Source organism: Grampus griseus, assembly GCF_964374135.1.
Source record: "Grampus griseus genome assembly, chromosome: 8".
Lineage (NCBI taxonomy): Eukaryota > Metazoa > Chordata > Mammalia > Artiodactyla > Delphinidae > Grampus > Grampus griseus.
Genome location: NC_139002.1, coordinates 71,065,357 through 71,085,071, shown reverse-complemented (window position 1 = coordinate 71,085,071; position 19,715 = coordinate 71,065,357). Strand labels below are relative to the sequence as shown.

Sequence of the window (19,715 nt, the reverse complement as noted above, 5' to 3'; positions counted from 1 at the left end):
ATTGAATTGTATCAAACTCCTTCTCAGAGGCCCAGTTTAAAAACTCTATAGGAAAAGTGGTTTAGTGTCACATTCTCAATGGATTATTGCTAGATCTGCTTAAAAATAAAAAAGCAAATAATTCAAAAAAAAAAAAAAAAAAAGGAAGGAGAAACACTCACTGTCACTAAATGGAGTGGAGCATGTGCCCCAACCAGTCCTCAGTGTACTGGGATTGCCCTCCAGAGTTTAGGAGCTCCTTAGACCACGTAGAAAAAGATACTCCTCTCTGAAGTGCTCACCTGCTCAGAACGCCTTCCTCACCTCCTAGGAAGGGTTTGCTCCAGGGCCCAAGGGGCAGTCCCTGAATAATAAATGCATAGTTATATCACTGGCTTAGACATAGCACAACAGAGAGAGTGAGAGCAAGAATGAGAAGCTTTGTTGAGAAAGTAGAGGCCTAGATGTGACTGATTTGGGTGAAAGTCCTCCACTTTTCCATCCATTTATCAATGGTTTTAATAAAGAGGCATTGCTTAGTTGCAGAACAAAATAGTCATATATAACTCATTTATATCCAACCATACTATTCCTGATTTTAGATCCACCTCTGCCACGTTTACTGATTATGAACACTTAACACCAAATATAGATATACCTCACTGTGAAACAGGAAAATGACGTATATCATCAGGTGATGATTTGCCACTGTGTATTCGAACAACATGCTCACTCTTTATTTAGTAGCTAGCTTGTTCTCTGACATGCTTTCTGTCTATACGATAGTGAATGGCTTGAGGTTTCAAGAAATCGGTTCCACAAGACCTCCTCGGTTAAAAGAACTATGTGACCATGAGCTAATGTCCTCTAAACTTCAGTCTCCTCAGCTATGAAATGGGGATAATGAAACCTCCCATGTTGTGAGGATTAAATGAAGTAACATAAACACCATTTCTCTCCACATCCTTATACTTGTATCTCTCTTATTACTTCATTAATTCAACATATTTTTAGAACACGTACTATGTACTTAAGGTACTCTGTTAGGCAAGCAAGCTAAACAAGTTCCTGTCCTCTTATAGTATAGTAATAGCCTAGGGACGAAAGCAATTAAATGAGCAATACTTCAAAGTGATAAGAACAGACGAGGTATGGCTGACCATTTGGTACGTGTGCATTCAAGTATACTCATTTATTGGTTGGCCAAGCTGGTTTTGTATAGGTTCTTTGAAATCTTTTTCTCTTAATGCCTATGCCTGATGACCTCACCTAAGTTAAAAAAGCATGAGGCCCAGTGCAGGGCTCTTTAGCAAGAAGTGATGATCAGGCAGCAATTAAGGTACTTTAAACTGGACTTGCCACCAATCAAGAAAAAGTGCCACAGGACTTCCCTGGTGGTGCAGTGGTTGAGGATCCACCTGCAGGGGACATGGGTTCCAGCCCTGGTCCGGGAAGATCCCACATGCCGTGGAGCAACTAAGCCCGTGCACCACAACTACTGAACCTGCTCTCTAGAGCCCGCGAGCCACAACTACTGAGCCCACGCACCACAGCTACTGAAGCCCACGCACCTAGAGCCCATGCTCCGCAACAAGAGAAGCCACTGCAATGAGAAGTCTGTACACCGCAATGAAGAGTAGCCCCCTGCTTGCTGCAAGTAGAGAAAGCCCACACACAGCAGCGAAGACCCAACGCAGCCTAAATAAATAAATAAAATTAATTAATTAAAAAAAAGAAAGAGTGACACAATATTGAAAGAAAAGCCTTCACAAATAGACAATGAGATTGTCAAACTGCATAGATTTTCAGAGTCAGAAAGGCGTTTAGAGCCCTAGAGTTAGGTGAGATCCTAACTCTACCATTAGCTCCATGAGCTTGAGCAAATTAATCTTTCTATACCCAAATTCTATTAAATGGATATGGGGATACCTATCCCCATAGAGCAGTTGTGAGAAATAAATAAGAAAATGCTTGTGAAAGATGCTTCACATACTGTCAAGTATCATATGAATCTTTTGGTTTTATAGTTGAAGAGACTGAGAGATAGATTGACTTGACCAAAGCTACACAGCTTGTTAAGTGGCCTGAGTTAGGGTGTGTAGAATTGTGAGGGAACAGTGTGAAGAACTAAATTTTATGACTTCTTGTGAATAAATTTTGGATGAAAAACTGAATTTAAACGTATGGCCAAGAGGAAGATATATCTCATGCTTCTGCTGATTCTAAGTTGGGGTGGGCAGGGATGAGGTTCTGTAGAGATATATGTTTTACAATTGAATGTCCCAACTTAATGAAGATTCTCCTTTAAAAAAACAAAATAAGGCATATTAAAGTATAAGCCCCTGTAACAGTACTGGTAGTAGTGACAAGGCCAGAGTGTAAATTTATATAAACATGAAAAATGATTAATTGTTTAATTCGTTCACTCATACATTAATTCCCCACGTGTTTATTAAGTGCCTACTGTGTAATAAGTACTCTTCTCTATTTGGGGGATACTAAACTGGATAGAACTTTATCCCTGCCCTCAGAGGGCCCACGGTCTGGTAAACAATGTGATAATTATTAAAGTATATGTGTTTCCAAAATAAAAATGCTATGGGAGGAGAAAGTGTTAAGCTCTTCCTGGGGAAGTATTGGCAATCTTCATGGATGAGGTGATGTTAAAATGAATCTCGAAAGGAGAGTAGAAGTTCTCTAGGTTTATGGGAGAAGGAATCAGAGTGGCAGAGATACAGAGGAGATAAAAAGCACTCCAGACAAAGAGCACAGTCTGCCCGTCGGTGTAGAAGCACTAGACAGCATGGCACACTCAGAAAACAGCCAATGGTCTGGCGCAGGCTGAGTGTACAAGAGCAATAGGAGGTGAGACTGGAAAGGTAAGCGAGGGGTCAGATCACAAAGTGTCTTTTACACCACACTTGGGAACTTGCAATGCATGTGGTAGACATAATTTATTCAAACCATAAGTGGTAAAGTGGTAATTCTGAGATACCACTGGGCATGGGTAATGTTTCTGATTTGGTTCTGATTCCACTTTCTGGAAATTCGGTGTTCTGTGCCCCTAGCTCCACCCCCTGGCAGTTGAGTTTGTTCAGTTATCCTCCGTGGCCACACCTGAAATGTGCTTTAGGGACTCTGCCCTCCCTCCTGACTAAGCAGTATAGAGAACAACTTTATGATGTGATATTCCTCTATTAATTTGATCTCTACTTTTCATTTCCCATTACACTAGATTCAATAGTTAGGAAACTACGTTTGTTAAGATTCCTAGTCCCTTTAGTGCAATGGTACCCTGTGGCAAGTGAAACTGTACAAATAGTGTAATGATACATGCAGAATAAACAAAACTGTTTAAGGTTGAAGCAAAGCCAAGGTCCAACCATTTCCCTGGGATTTGGGGAAATCTTGTAATCTGCAGTTTGTACTAAACCCCGTCATATTTAGCACATTGCTTCTCAGTGAATGGGCCTTGATACTATATTTCAACCAAATGATGAAGCAAGGAGTAAAATCTATAAAGAAAAGCTACGGTTCTTCTAATTGTTAATGCCTTGCAATTATGCCCCTTTCTGGAATAATAAAATGTTCCTTGGCAGAGGTCAGGATCTCTGCCACTGACTTATTTAACAGATCTTCTTAACATCTGTCCTGCAGACTGTGCACTTTATTAGTAGACAAGAGACCCAACAGACTTAGCCTGCTGTGTCCCTTTTTCACATTCACACAGCTGTGGATTAACTCAGACTTTCCAGAAGAGGACCAACCAGAAGGGCTAGTAATGTTATTGGCTGATTCTAAAAAGATGGGAAAAAAGAGCAGAAACAAATGTTGCCCTAGTACAATTCAGTGTTTTTAGGGTGACAATTACCAGTCTGTTGTAAAAAGGAATAAAAGCAGCTATTTCACTAAGAAAGGAAAGTCTATTCATATCTGTGTGGGAACCTAATCAGGCTCTTGTTTCCAATGACGATGACTCCACAGTCGCACCAGGTCTGCGACAAGAATGCTCCTTTTGTATGCCGATAATGTGGAAACGATAAAATTTCCTTTAAGAGACATATGTGTTTACATCATGAGATGTGTTATTTGACAAAATGCTTTGTTCTCCTCGTATTTTCCATGCAGAGTTTCATGCTGGGTTGTTTGGCTGGAAATCTTTGATTAACTAGAATTAGTTGGTGAAATAAAATAGACACTTTTGTTTTATGAGTCCTCTTGCTGAGCTGTAAATTATAGTAAAACATATAAGAAGTGACAGAAAGAAGTGCTGATTTGAACCTCTGACCCACGACAGGCACAAAAACATAAGATTATTCCTTCAAAGAGCTGCAGAGAGACATAAATATTCCATGGTCCGCTTGGAATTATGCCCTCTTAACAAACTAAAGTTGTGATTTTACATCGTGTAACGAGCGTTTTCTAGAGGTGTTACGGTAGGCTTAGAGGAGACATTGAGATTTCGAAAATCCCCCCCTAAGTTAGAACTTTGAATGCTTAAGGGGTTTTCTCTGTCCAACAATGGACAATGAAAACAAGAACAAAGCAAAGTTCCTGTTCCCTAAATGAATAGCCAAGGGTGGTTTCCCTTTTTCCAGAGAAGTGGTACATTTTATAAACCTTAAGCCTTTCTCAAAGCTACATTTGGCCCTTAGTGTGAACATTTTAGTTCTATGGAGCAGTCTTTGGGTACTAGCCCAAAGGAATGGGCTGGGAGGGGAGACACTACTAAAAGCAGAACAGAAATTCTAATAGCCTAAACATTCCCTGTGTTGCAGGGATTGGTGTCCATTCTGCTCAGGACTTTTGTAGTTGTTGTTGTTAAATAATTTTACAGGATTATTTTTAAACTTTTAGCTAACATAAGATCTCTTTTTTGGGCTTCACTTTAAGTAAAACCTACCTTACTCTCCTCAGTCAAAACTCTATTTGTTATGGATGTGTTAACTAACCTTATTGTGGTAATCATTTCACAATAGATACATATATTAAATTGTCACGTGTCCACGTTAAAGTTACACAACTTTATTTACTAATTATATCTCAACAAATCTGGGAGAAAAAAAAACTAATTGTTCCCAGTGATGGTGTTTCAGTAGTAATTTGTAAATGTATCATATTGTGTCTTTCTTCCTCTCTCCTTCCTATTCTTGCTTTGAGCACCTGAAAGACAGCCTATCTTCTTCATCTTTGTATTCCTAATACATTTTTGCTAGATTGAATAAAAATGCCAAGTATTTTCTGAATAAGATCTTTGGAGTGACATCTGTTAAAGAGAATATACCGATAAGGATTTAAGAACCTACAGGTTTTGAGTCTTTATGGTGAGCCCCTGTTATAAGTATTTTATGTGCATTAACTTATTTATTTATTCCATACAACAAATCTTTTGGAGTAGGTGCTCTTATTTTCCCATTTCAAAGATGTGGAAATTTAAGGCACTGAGAGATTAAAAAACTTGCCCGAGATCACATAATTAGTAGGTTGTGACTGAAGAGTGTGCACCCTTAGTCACCGTGTTGTCCTCCCTCTCCTAAACTAAGCATATAAACCTTAGTTTTCTAAGTTTCTTCTTCAGTCCTTTATATTAACCATTACCCACTTCATCTGCTAGAATGATTCTCCAAGGTGGATTATTGAGATAGGTGTCCGTATCATATCTAGTGACATTAAAGCTCATTATATGTTTATTACAAACTATTTGAATGATTTTTACTATGGCTGCTGTGTATAAGGTATCATTCATTTCTGCTAATTAGAGAGTTAACCATAGGTATTACTGTAGGATACAGATGGCATATTTAAATACTGCAAAATACACTGAAGTTCTCCAAGTGGCAATACTAATAATTTGCAGGCTGAAAATGATAGTTCGTGGAGGTGACTATGAAACAATGTAAAACATTTATTTGAATTTTAAAATACAGAAGAAAATATAAGAGTAAGGGACGAATAGGATAGTTTGCATTATTTCTTACCGAGTTTACTGGATCACTTAAAAGTGAATTCAAAATACATCCTTGGGGCTTCCCTGGTGATGCAGTTGTTGGGAGTCCGCCTGCCGATTCAGGTGACGCGGGTTCGTGCCCGATCTGGGAGGATCCCACGTGCCGCGGAGCGGCTGGGCCCGTGGGCCATGGCCGCTGAGCCTGCGCGTCCGGAGCCTGTGCTCCGCGGCGGGAGAGGCCACAGCAGAGAGGCCCGCGTGCCGCAAAATAAAATAAAAAACAAAATACATCCTTATCTCTCAATATTTATTACAAATGCACATTTCATGTTATTATTTTTTTTAAGATTTTTTAATTTATTTTATTTATTATTTTTGACTGCGTCAGGACTTAGTTGCGGCACATGGGCACTTCGTTTTGGTGCACGGGCTTCTCTTTAGTTGTGGTGTGTGGGTTTTCTCTTCCCTAGTTGTGGCACGAAGGCTCCAGGGCATGTGGGCTCTGTAGTTTGCGGCCCGCAGGCTTTCTAGCTGAGGCGTGCAAGCTCAGTAGTCATGGCACGTGGGCTTAGCTTCCCAGCGGCATGTGGGATCTCAGTTCCCTGACCAGGGATCGAAGATGCGTCCCCTGCGTTGTAAGGCTGATTCTTTACCACTGGACCACCAGGGAAGTCCCTCGTGTTATTATTAAATATGAGATTTAAAAAATAAATCTGTACATTTCATTGTAGGTATAAAATTTTGTTCATTAGCATAATTCTAGTGTTCAACCTTCCAAAGTCTCCTGAGAAATTATAAGCCAGTTTAAAACAGTTTACAGTTTAAAAACAGTAAAAACATTTTCATATAATAAACACATTTATTTCCAACCAGCAAAATTTGTTCTGTCCATTCATTAAAGGGAAAAATTAGCATTTAGAAAATATTACACTTTCATGCATTTTTTTCCCAAATATATATTTATAACAATTTTAAAACTTTTTTCATTGCATACTTACCCATATTTGTCTTCATTCCGTGTTGTTTCTGGAGGCTTCCTTATGGATGGAAATCGAAAGGCATAGAAGCTGGGCAGTTGTAGAATATTTTTCAAGCAACAGCATCTGGTTTCTTGGCAATCATCATGGGCCAAGGCAAGGCAGCCCTGGCATATCTCCAGATTTTCCTGTGGGTATTGCTGAGGGATTTCCAGGTCTGCCATGTTGTTGTAATGGTGTTTCCTAGAAACCCAGAAACTCAGAATGGAATCCAAAGTCTGTCTGATAGTACACAAAGTCTGCATGATCTGGCCCCCTTGCTATCTTTTTGACACCTGACCTATTACCCTTTGCCCAGCTCACTCAGCTGTAGCCACACTGGCCTCCTTGCTGTTTCTCAAACATTCTAAGCACAAGCACACCCTTGGCCTTAGGACTTTTCACCTATCCTTTGCTTCTGTCTGCGATGCTATCCCCAGATAATGACCTGGTTTGCTCCCTCAGTTCTTTTGGGTCTGTATTCAAATGTCCTCTTCTTTTAGTTTTTCTGACCTCCTCTATATTTCTTGCATAGTACCTGGCCAGTAGTAGCCACTCAATAAATAGTTTTTGAATGAGCTTGAACTGAAATTCACCTTTCAGTTACAAAGAAACAATGCTTTTAAGTATTGGGAACCTAACATATATTCATTTACTGAAAGTATTTTATTAAACTCAGCACATGCACTCAAATATATATACCCACTGAAAAATTCCTTGTGACTTAGTTTATGGGAAATAATGCTTGGATTTCACATCCAACTTCTGGACTCATTGATGAGTATTTATATCCTATTGGTACAGTCAAGATGCATTTGTTTAAGACTTCTCTGATGAGCTGTGGCTTTGCGACTAGAGAGTTAAAGGAGCATTACAAATGCAAGCTGTACCACTTGGAGCACATTCAGAGAGCTGGATCTCTTCAGCATTGCCTGCCCAGCTCTTGGAAACATAGGAAAACAGTAAGATTCATTCCCATAATGCCTGTTTCCAACTGCCCTCATTATCACCTCTTCGAATATCTCACTTCAAGAACCAAATTACCAGTTGTTTCAATGACTGCACTTTTATTTCTGTAAATAAAGCATTATGTATTTACATATTTTTTTAGCACCCTGAAAGAAAAGATACTTGGAAGAAGCAGCGAGAGACTGAGTTCTCTTGCTAAAACTATTGGGGGTGGATTTGTTTATTTTTAGTTATTTGCACTGGGCAACTATGTTCCATAAGGAAATGCTCTTCTGAGTGCATTCCAATATAATTGGTGCAATCAGAGAATGAATTCCGATTTTTTTTTTCATGGCAGACGACAGGGTGCTCTGTTATTTGATGGGTTCCCGATTTTTAAAAATATTCTCTTTGTTCAAGGGTAGGACCTTTGACCTGAGCCTCTTTCCTATTCTTTTTTCTGTTTTTCACAGCTTCTCCTCTCCTCCACACCCAACGTGTTCCCCCTATTCCCCGTCCCATTAGCACAATGAGTTATGTCAGAGGAGCAAGCTACTCAGTGCTTGGGAAAATAGGCAAGATGATCTCTAGCCAGGAAAACTCTTTTTTGAATTCATTTTTCTTTACTTGACATTCTTAAGCCGGCTGCAGGGGATAATGAAATGAATTAAACAGGTCTTGGCTCTCCAGTGGCTTACAGTCAATGCTTGTCCCATTTTTCCCTTGGTTTTTTGTGGGAAGACAAATGGCAGAAGTCTCAAAGGGGGTGAAATAGATCTGCTCTCACCTGAGACAAATTTGTCCCTTTATTTATTTTTGCATAAACTTTCATTTTAAACATCTGTAGAAACCTTAATGTAATTATAATTAACTATGGTTAATTATTATTATTACTATGGTTGCATTTTAAAATGTGTACATTTTCAGACAAATATTAAAATAAAATTCTACAACATAAATCATTCTTGGGTGCCCAGTGATGACTTTTTAAGTACATGTAGGATGAATTTCTCTTTAAATCTTAGGGGAATGGTGGAAAAACATCCCTTTTATGTAGTCCAAACTAAAAGCTCTGATAGAAAGTACAAACTCTATTTGCAGTTAGTTCCCCAAGAGAACAGAACACAAAGAGAAATGAGTCCTTGTGAACACCAAATGGGGAAAATAGGGAACCTTGGGTTCTAGATTTCTTTCTACCCACTGCTCACAAGTTGATGTGCTTATGCAAATCACTTCCTTTTCTAGGCTTTAGTTTTCTTCATCTGTAAAGCAAAAGAATTGGATTAGATCATGTATACAATTCTTCCTTCTGCTAACATTGTGTTATCTGGTGTTTCTTTGCAAGAAAATCAATGCATTACATGGTGAATTCACATGCTTATTGGTCCAAAAAGACAGAAATGAAGAGAACTGACCTCCACCTCTGGGGTTCTTTTTGGAGAGGGTGTGAGGAAAAGTATACTAAGAAAATGGTGTGGGCAGAAATTATAGTAATTTTAAGAAGACAAAGACAAGGTAAATGAAGGGGTTTTAATGGTCCATGTTAACAGAGCATCTATTAATTATCAGGCATTAAGTTAGGTGCTAGGGACATAAAAGCAAATAAGACTCAGTTCTTCCCTTAAGGAACTCATAATTTGGTGAAAGTACACAGAGATAGAGAATGAGATATAGTGGGAACACAAAGGAGGCAGTGGTCAGGTAAGTCTTTAAGGAGAAGGTGATTTTTGAGTTGAGACTCAAAAGATGAGTAGAATTATGATAAACAAGAGGGGTTAATAGGAAAGGAAAATATGGCAATAGAAAAATATGCAGGAGGGGCAAGGAGATTAACTTGGAAATTAACCCAATATGTGACAAGTGGGAGTAGTAGTTCTTCCCCTATTCCTCCTCTCACCTCCTATCCTCACAGCCAATTTTCTTTGGTATCAAATATTAGGGATATAGCTAAACAAGTAGCTTCTATGCTGAAAACAAGGACTTCAGTTCTTTCCTTCCATAAAACCACAGCTATATTTCCTGGATCATTTTGTTGACATTGGAGGTTTATGAGAAGTAAAAGTATTTGTGATCGCCTTCAAATTATTTTTAAGCTCTCTCCCCCACCCCTCTTTCAGTCTGTAGTGACTTGTTACTGACCCAGTTTCTTCCCTGTGCTGAACAAGCACTAAATCAAGCTGCTTAATTACCCCTGTCTCCGTTTCACCTTCTCACAGCCTCACAGCTGAACTTATCCAGCTTTATAGCATGCCTTGCTTGGTAGGCAGAGGAATGGTCATCAGTATTGTTTTGAGAGGGTAACAAAATCCAGGATATCCCTGGAGAACTGAGCCAGGCTTGGGGCCTAGTGTTAGGCAGCATCAATCAAGTAAATAATGACATTTTCTTAAGGTTGCCCCCTTACCCACCCTGCTTGTTTCTCCAACATTTCCTTACTGTGCCCCTGAGGTAGTGTCAGGGAAACACAGCAACAGCATCTGAGTTAACCTGGGCTAGAGGCCTGGGGTTCTCAGATATTACTTGGAACCATAGCAAATCAGGTAAATATAAAGGTCAGAGTTGAAATCTTCAAGTTAGTGCCTATTGAATCTGTTTTTATAGAATAGCATTTTTCTCTTTTCTTCCTTTCTTCATTATCTACCAATAGGCAAGTTGTATTTGAGGGAGAATTTTGTTTTCTTTCTCTCTGGGTCAGATTCCAACAGGCCACTTTAAAATGCCCTTTCTAATTGAAATGACAAAACACAGGAGAATTTACTCCAAAGAGAATACAGCAAGTGAAGTTGTGCCTGCTTTTTTACTTTGGTTTCCATATACTAGAGCACACTGGTGCCAATTTAAAGCCCCTGTCAATTTCTCTTTCTATCAAGTTCTCCTATTTCTACCCATAGTCTGCATTGTTCTCTTTACTTTATCAGTCTGATAAACATGTCACTAGGGTATTTCAGGCGTCTTCTATTATGGCTCAAAGATTGGTTGGAGCAGGGAGTTTAGCTAAAAATTGTGCCCCTTGCTCCTTCAAGGTGGCTGGTAGTACCCTTAACTCTTCTTTCTCCATTTGAGGATTGTGAAATGCCATTTTAGAAAAAGTAGCTGTGAGACATCTGGAAGATGTCAAAAGAGCTCAGAAGAGCAGCAATATCAGAATCTCTCTTCTTGGACAGTGATTCTTGTCTGGTGGTTAGGAATAGGAAATGCGTTTCATTGTGATTCACTGTATAGCTTATTTTAACATATAAAAGCAGAAAGCACATGGGCTTTAAAGTGAGACTGACTCTAAAATAGATAATAATTCCTATCATATATAGCTATTTTGAAGATGAAATAAAATAATAAAGTAAAATACCTAGCACAGTACCTGACTGAGCTGGTGCTCAATATATGTTTGTTGAATTAACACACGAATGAATGGGGGTGATGACTGGATGAGTGATTATGTGAAAATCGTGATTATGAGAATAAAAGACCTTTCACCTTTTTTTTATGGTGCTCTCCTTTGGAGATCTTATGTGATTTTATCACAGAAAGCAGGTATAAAAGAATATATATGTATTTCACATTATGGGAAATACTAGATGCACTGTGACACCATCCATTATAATTTGACGTAAATTTGACTCCTTGGGGGGGAAAGCATGCCTTTCTTCCCCAATACAATAATGTTGTAAAATGACCCTGACACAAAACATTTCTTAGGTCTTGGCCATAGGCCAGCGTGTGTACTCAAAGACACTCAAGAATTTTACCACAAGGCTGAGTTTGGTTGGTAGGACCTACTGTTTTGTGCTGAATCTAAGCAGACTTAGTTATTAAAGTGTCACTAGGATCCAAGGCTAGTCTCAGGACACAGAATTCCAGAAACACTACTAGAGGTAATATGTATTTGTGGGTTTGTGAGATCTTCATAGGACTTTCTTAATCCTGTGCTTAAAAGATTGGTCAGTGAGGGGCTTCCCTGGTGGCGCAGTGGTTGAGAGTCCACCTGCCGATGCAGGGGACACGGGTTCGTGCCCCAGTCCGGGAGGATCCCACATGCTGCGGAGCAGCTGGGCCCGTGAGCCATGGCCGCTGAGCCTGTGCGTCCGGAGCCTGTGCTCCGCAACGGAAAAAAAAAGATTGGTCAATGAGTTAGTGATAAAGCATAGAAGAGTCTTTGTGTCTTGGTTCTAGTTCATTGCTCTTTCTAGGTACTTCTCTTTTGGGGATAAAGTCTGAAATTATTAATGTGGCCTGATAAGACCCTACCCCTCTTTCGCCTCTTCTCATGCCGCTCTATGCTCACTCAGCAGTCGCACCATGTTGGCCTTTTCTAAGTTCATCGAAAAACGTTACCTTCTTTCCTGCCTCAGAGCCATAATAACTGATGTGTCTTCTTTTGGGAATGTTCTTTATCAACCTTTCCACATGGATAGTTGTTGAAGCATTACTTCCTTAGAGAAGCTATTCTGATCCTTGTAGTCCTTCAGGCTACATTAAATACCTTTGTTAGACAGCCACCTGACGTTCTATATTTTTCTTTCTCAGCACTTATTCCAACTGTAATTCATAGTTACTACCTAAGCATTTATTTAATACCTCCATTAAGGCAGGGACTATTTCTGAGCTGCTTGTTGTTGCACCTCCATTGTTTAGCACAGTGTTTAGTTAATAGTACACATTTAATAAAGATTTGCCATTGAAAATTTCATCTGTACTGGAAATGTGCTTGAAAAGTACCAAGGCTGGTTCATATATCCATTTCTACTTTAAATGATAATGCTGGAATGAGAGCTAGAGAATTCTTATTCTAGCTCCAGTACTAACTATACGATCTTGGGCGTGCTACTTCTGTTCTCTAGACCTCAGCTTATCAGTGTAATGAAGAGGTCAGACTAGACTAAATGATCTGTTAAGCCCCTTTCAATTCCAGGTACTAAGTATGTTATTGTTCAGCTTACCAAAATTTTAGTGCTGGCTACTTTATTAAAACTGAACTAATAATAAAGGTAGGGTTTATTTAGCCATAAAATAGTAAAAGCATTTCTTAAAGTGCTCCTATAAAATATGAGTGATTTTATAATTTTGAAAAATATTTAACAAGGCTCATTTTTACATGTATGCTCTGCATGTCTTTATATATTTTGGATGAAGAGACAATTCAATATCCCAAACAACCAGTGAACATTTTTCAAAATTGAAATGGAAGAACCTATACTTACAAAAACAGTCTTCACCAAAGTATAAACGTTTAAAGGACTTTGGCTAAGCCTGTTATAAGCTTTACTGCATTGTTGATTTTTTAAACCTCAGTGTTGTTTGGAAATTAATATTATTATCATCATTATGACTATGAACTGTGTTCTGAGAATCTTACATGGAATGACTTTTGTAAATGCTTATGTAATAGTTAATCAGAGTTTAACCTTTTTCCTTCCTAAACCATTAGTTTGCAAAGGAGTTTTCTAACTTATAAAGCTATTTATTTGAATAACTAGTATTTTATATTCTTTCAGAAAAGGATGCAGTAGCATTTAGGGAAACTTTAAATTTATAAGTAACTAGGCTGAGAAGAAAAATTAATACTACAATTTGTGTTAGAAAAGTGTAAGATGGGTTAGTGAAGCTAGCAGTTATTGAGGAGCTATCTAGTCAACATTCTAAAAATGACTTCAAAAGAATAATTTCTTGTAAAACAGTATAATTTAATTTGCACCGAATTTATTTTCCTTTTATTTCTTAAAACTCAACACCATGAAATTATTCATTACATTTACAATAAATATAATCGTATACCACTGCTGTTGCCTCATTTATAGAGAGAATATCTCTCCTCCCTAACATCCAGGGATTTTATATTTAGCACATTAACTCAGAAAATATTGATTGGTTATTTCTTATTTGCAAGTCACTATTGTTGATGCTAGGCATTCAAAAATAATTAGGTTGGGCTTCCCTGGTGGCACAGTGGTTGAGAGTCCACCTGCCGATGCAGGGGACACAGGTTCGCGCCCCGGTCCGGGAAGATCCCACATGCCGCGGAGTGGCTGGGCCCGTGAGCCATGGCCGCTGAGCCTGTGCACCCGGAGCCTGTGCTCCGCAACGGGAGAGGCCACAACAGTGAAGGGCCCGCGTACCACAAAAAAATAATAATAATAACAATTAGGCTGATCATGACTTCAGTAAGCTTACAGTCTATCAAGCATGATAAGACATGTGCATAATTAAACACAAAGTTAAAAAAAGGGATAAGCATTGCAGGAAAGGTGCAAATCAACTGTTAAGGATCTTTATCTTCCATCTCCTCCAGAGCTATATGCTTGTTCCAAGACTTTGAATCCTCCTCAGCTCCTAATACAGAGCCTGGCATATGGAACATATTCAATTAATGTTCGCTTAGAAGATGAGCTATTTGTGAAATTGTTCTATAAACCTATGCCTATTCAATGAACGGCATTCTTTTCTCCAAGTCAGATCTAAAGTCTTCAATCTGAAAAGCTCTATACTTCTATCTAAACTAATAAATTTTGTTAGGCAGAATGTGAAAATTTTTATTTTCATGAGCACTTTCTATCTCTGCATTGGACTCTAATTTCTGATTTCTATTTCAAGGCTCATTCTACTAAATCTTATCGATATTCTACTGTCCAGTTTACCCAGGTCTGTGAGTTTTACAGACTGTGGCTATACTTCTTCCTGCCTCTAACATATCAGTAACCAGAAGGCACAAGGAATTCCAAGGAATCAACAGTTCTAAGGCAGCTTGCCTCTCTTAGGTACAAGCTTTTAGAACGGGATGTAAAATAGATGATTGTAGAAACTTCAGAGGGAGCAATGAACGCTACTCTGTTTCTCCAAGGCAACTATATTGTTCAATTATTTTGAAGGATTTCTGAATTTAGTCAGCCTTTTAAAAAATAGATTTGTGTCCAAAGATTTGTTTTTCTGCTTTTCTTCACTAATTGAAGTTCCTTGAAGGACTCAAGATTGAGTCAAATTGACTTTCTTCTGATCTTGTGAATCATGAGGTAAAATGAAGGCATAAATGATGTCTAAGGACTCTTGTCTCTTGAAGATTTCCTGACTCTTTAATATTCAATAGTAAGGCATATTGGTCATGATACCAGCCACCATATAGCCAGTACTTTTCCCCTCCGTTCAGTGTAGGACTTTTCTTCCCTGGCCCAGCATCCACCCCCACCCCCACGCCCCACTCCCTTTGAAGACACCTGGATGGATTTTAAAGGAAAAAGATATAAAAGGAAACAAGGAAAAAGGAAACAAGATAGTCCTTTCTTTCCCCCGAAGTTCTAGCAGTTTGACTGACTCTTACTTGTGAATTTTTCTTGCCACTGAGTCATTGCACATACAGAATTATGAAACTTTAATTTCTTTAGAGGCTTGTTACATTAGAAAAATTGGTCCAAAGAAAGCAACAATCATGACATAAGCACATCTGGCTCTTGCAAGTTATTCTTTATTAAGCTTTCATTTAATTACATGTGCTGAAAGGTCTGTAATTTTTTTTATTTGTCCATCTGAATGTTAGTAATGCTGGAAATTACATACAAACCACCTGTTTTTCCTCCCCTACTAATATGGCAAAGTTTGAGCTATTTTCTCTGTGGTTAATGAACTAGGAAGCTTTCTATTTATTATGATAGAAATATGACTATTAAGGTAGTCATAATCTTTATGGCTTAATTCTTGATGATAAGAAGAAAAGAAGACATTTGAATGGCATTTTCAAGCATGAAATTCTGTTAAAATTGAGGTATCTGAATTCTGGTTAGCCATAGCAGATTAACACATTCATTTATCACCAATTTCACCCCAAAGCTAATAACTCTACAGTTAAGGATTTCACATCCTGTGCTAGGAAAAAGAAGCTTGATTTTGTTCCCCCACAAATCTGGCTATATTCTCTTTTGGATTATGTTATATGCTGCATAGAAATAAGACCCTGAGGAAGGAGGGACTGGCATTGGGCCTCAGGGATCTTGAGGGCAGCACTCTTATCATCCAGAAGGGTCAGCATCCCCAGAGAAGTTTAGTCAGTATTGGATTAGAATGATGTTCTTCCAGAAATCCCTAGGAAAGTTTAGATCAGTTTCTTAGTTCATGAATATTAAAATTACATGAATGGACATACCGACTTTTAAAGAACTTTTATGAAGATTTTAGGTACTAGGAAGAATATTTGAGACCATTTAGTCAAATTCCTTTTTGTATGATTGAAGACATCGAGTCCTAGAGCAATTCAATCCTTTGTTTAGGGTCATAAACTTATTTCTAGAAGGACCAGGAACAGAATAATGACTCCCATATCATTGCTCTTTCTTTCTGTTATACTGTTTATTCTCTTTCATTTTCCTCTTTTAAAATAGTGAAAGAGAAATTGCAAGGCTGTCAGAGAAACAATTATCTAACAATACGGTAAGTTTTTTTGAAACTCCATTTCAGCTGCATTTAAAGAGATGATGTTTGTCTTCCCTCTTTTGCAGCAGCTCTATGCCGCTCAGCTGGCCAGCATGCAGGTGTCACCTGGAGCAAAGATGCCATCAACTCCACAGCCACCAAACACAGCAGGGGCAGTCTCACCTACTGGGATAAAAAATGAAAAGAGAGGGACCAGCCCTGTAACTCAAGTTAAGGTATTTACTTTGCAGGATTATGGAAACAGTTTGGAAAATAGCTTCACAAGAAAGGTAGTGAACCAGGCTGTGTTGGGAATAAACGGCAGGAAGCAAAACAGCCTAAAGGAACCCCAAAATGCTCCTCTTTATTGTAAATTTCATGATTGAGCACTGAGAAACAGGTGTTTCCCTTTTGATAACAATAGTGCCATATTGTGAGATCTTCACCTATATCTGCATACTTACTTCTCAAGGATTTTTCCCCTTTGGATTCTGGCGTTTATTTTTTAATGTTCATTGGCATGAATGGCCACGGTTTTATTACCAGTCTTTGTCATAGTCTTGTGACACTTCTCTCTAACTTCCTTAAACAGGTGGGGAGCCAACTTACAGTGCTAGAGGAGGAGGATCTCAAAACTTTAGATTGACAAAATAGAACCCAGTGCTAGACTTTATATGGTTTGTTGATAAAGCTCTCTCCTTCAAAAATAGTTATAAATGTGGTGGCTCTGAGGAATGAGTGGTGTCATAACGTAATCATGCTTTGATGCCATATATAGTTGTGATAGGATAAACAGGATTGCCCAAGTTATGACTGAAACATTAATAGATCCTTTCCTCACTGATTTTCAGTGTCTTAAAATGGGGTAGCCAGGAGGTGCTTGGTGACAGAGGGGAATTGATGATCCAGTCTAACTTTGTGCTGCAGCTGGTACTTACAGGCTTTTGTGATTGCCTGTGCTTCCTGTATTGAATTAACAAATTCAGACAGCTCAAAGAAACAATTGTTTTGTATCACTGACTTACCTACTTTGCGGGATATGTTAAGCACAGATGTATTATTGTAATGTGCCCAAAGTACTGCACTTGGAGAAATTTTGCAATTATTTTTAACTCATTACATGGGAAACATCTAAGGCCAACAAAACAGCATTGAAGGCCACAGAATTACTGAAATTGTTTTATTTTCTAAAACTTACAGATAGGGACTTTGAGATTTCAGAAAAGCCCTTAAAAAATATGGATCCCAAATACCAAAGATAAAAAAAGTAAACATAGTTAGGATGGATAGTTCTGCCAGTGCCCACCCAAAGGAACTAATTTAATGCCACCTATGCCTTTAGATTCTCCAAAGAAGTAGATGAACATGTATGCTTTGTTGTTAGAAATATTGAGATATGACAATAGGCGGTTTACATTTAATAAGATAGTATTAACTTATGGAAACAGACTATTTATTTTGTGTTCCAAGAGTTTCGTTTTGTGAATAAGAGAACACTACCACTCAAACCAAGGCACTTTGTTTAATTATAGTTGTTGGAGTATAAGCATATCAAACATCAGTGACTTGAGGTATTGAGTATTAGATATTTTAACATGAAAAAGTCATTTTATAAGTGGGTTGGCCAAATGGAACTGCACCAAACCAAGCCTTTACTGGATGAGTAAAATGTTCCCTGGTTAGATTCAAGTTTCTATTTGCTTTTACCATTCCAGTTTTGTGGGCCAACTGAATTTTATTACTCACTTGACCACATGCAAATTCTTAGGGAGTTCTCTATATAATTTGACTTGACTATACTTTATGTTAATAACAAAGGAGGCATTTATTATACTTATTAGACTGTTTATTGTATGTGTGAGTAAAAATATATAGACCAAGACATAAAGCAAATGTTTTAAATTTTTAAAATAGCTCCTACCTATTATTACAGAAGTTCTGAAAATAATCTTATATTTTGCTAATTGAAAGAATTATGGTCACTAAAATATTTCATGTTTCTCTCTGTAGTCATTCTTTCCCTCTGTACATAACACGACTACGTGACATAGGACATTGTTAGCTGAAGGTAACAAAAATAAAAATAGACGGTCTTCCTTTCCTTTTTTCCCCCAGAATTTTTATTTGCTATAATTGTCAACATCAGCAGTAAGGATGTTTCTGTTCAAATGTCAGTTCTGTCACTTTTACTAGATGTGTCACCTTGGGCAAGTTACTTCTTTCAGCCTTAGTTTTTGCCTCTGTAAAATGGAAGTTAATATTTTTACGGGTCTTAAATGAGATAATACATCTTCTAGAATATAGTGACTATTCCATAAATGTTAGTATAGCGATGACGTTGATGATAATCTGATGCTAATAAAGAAGATGGTGGTGGGTGGTAGTAGTGGTTGTAACTGAACTATCTGGTTGTATACCGAGAGAGATCCTAAAAGAAACCTAGAAGATTTCCATTTTAAACCATTATGGAGGAACAGGGATTTACTTACTCTCCAAACTTAAACAAGTAAAACTCAAGACACAATATATAAAACAGTAGTTTCAGACATTTCCAATAGGAGTACAGGACAGTGACCCCTGATAGAAGAGAAACAAGTGAGGCAAGCAACACAGTTGTTCCATCTTACTGTCTAGAGAGAATTTCCAGGCAATAGTGCGGGGGCGGGCGGGTGGGGCGGGACGTGTAGCCACATGCAGTTTGGAAGCCTTCCCGAGTAGAGAGACAAGAGTTCAGAGTTTAAGGATGCCAAGTAGATGGAACTTGTGAGGTAGAGTACCAGAGGAGGGAGCTGTATATAGAGAGAGAGCACTGGAAATCTGCAGAAGGTTCCCCTGTATTTAGCTGAGTACTGCATGTGAGGAAACTACCTGAGGCCAGGGAAAAAGACCAGATGTAGCAGACAAAACCATTGCAAGGTTCCCAAAGAACTGAGAATGATTTGTGTTCCCACTGGCCAGACTGGAAAGATCACTTGACACATGGGCACCAAGTAGAGTCCCCAGCAGGGTATTACCTCACTAGTGGGGCCAGATTATCCCTAGATTAATGACTGCTCTGGACCTGCCTAACAAAGCTTAAAAGTAAGCTTAGTAAGGCTTTCCGTGTCTCAGAACAAAGTCCACACATACTTAAAGGAATATACAAACTATGAAACCCAGCACTGTAAAATTCACAATGTGGAGCATGTATTCAATAATTACCAGGCTTTCATAGAAGCAAGAAAAGATGAACAATGATGAAAAGAATAATCAATCATTAGAAACAACCCCCAAAATAACACAGATGATAGAATTAGTAGATAAGACAGTAAAAACAGCTCTTATAAGGGACTTCCAACTATAGCCAAGTGAAGAGGTAAGCATATCTGCTCCTGTTCACCCACAAAGTTTCTCTTGGGCCAGGACAGGCTGTGAGGACCAACAACAGGCCT

General features: G+C 38.4%; 1 protein-coding gene across 7 annotated transcripts in view; it reads left to right on the top strand.

The window, feature by feature from the left end:
* Positions 1-19,715, top strand: part of SOX6 (SRY-box transcription factor 6) — a 624,429-nt gene that overhangs the window by 513,301 nt on the left and 91,413 nt on the right. For 6 of the 7 annotated variants that reach the window (XM_082660447.1, XM_082660450.1, XM_082660446.1 and 3 more), the window contains one exon: positions 16,371-16,520. The exons of the other annotated variant lie outside the window; for it this stretch is intronic. In XM_082660447.1, coding sequence (XP_082516573.1) covers positions 16,371-16,520 — 150 coding nt within the window. The remainder of the gene's footprint in view (positions 1-16,370; positions 16,521-19,715) is intronic. 7 annotated transcript variants of the gene reach the window in all.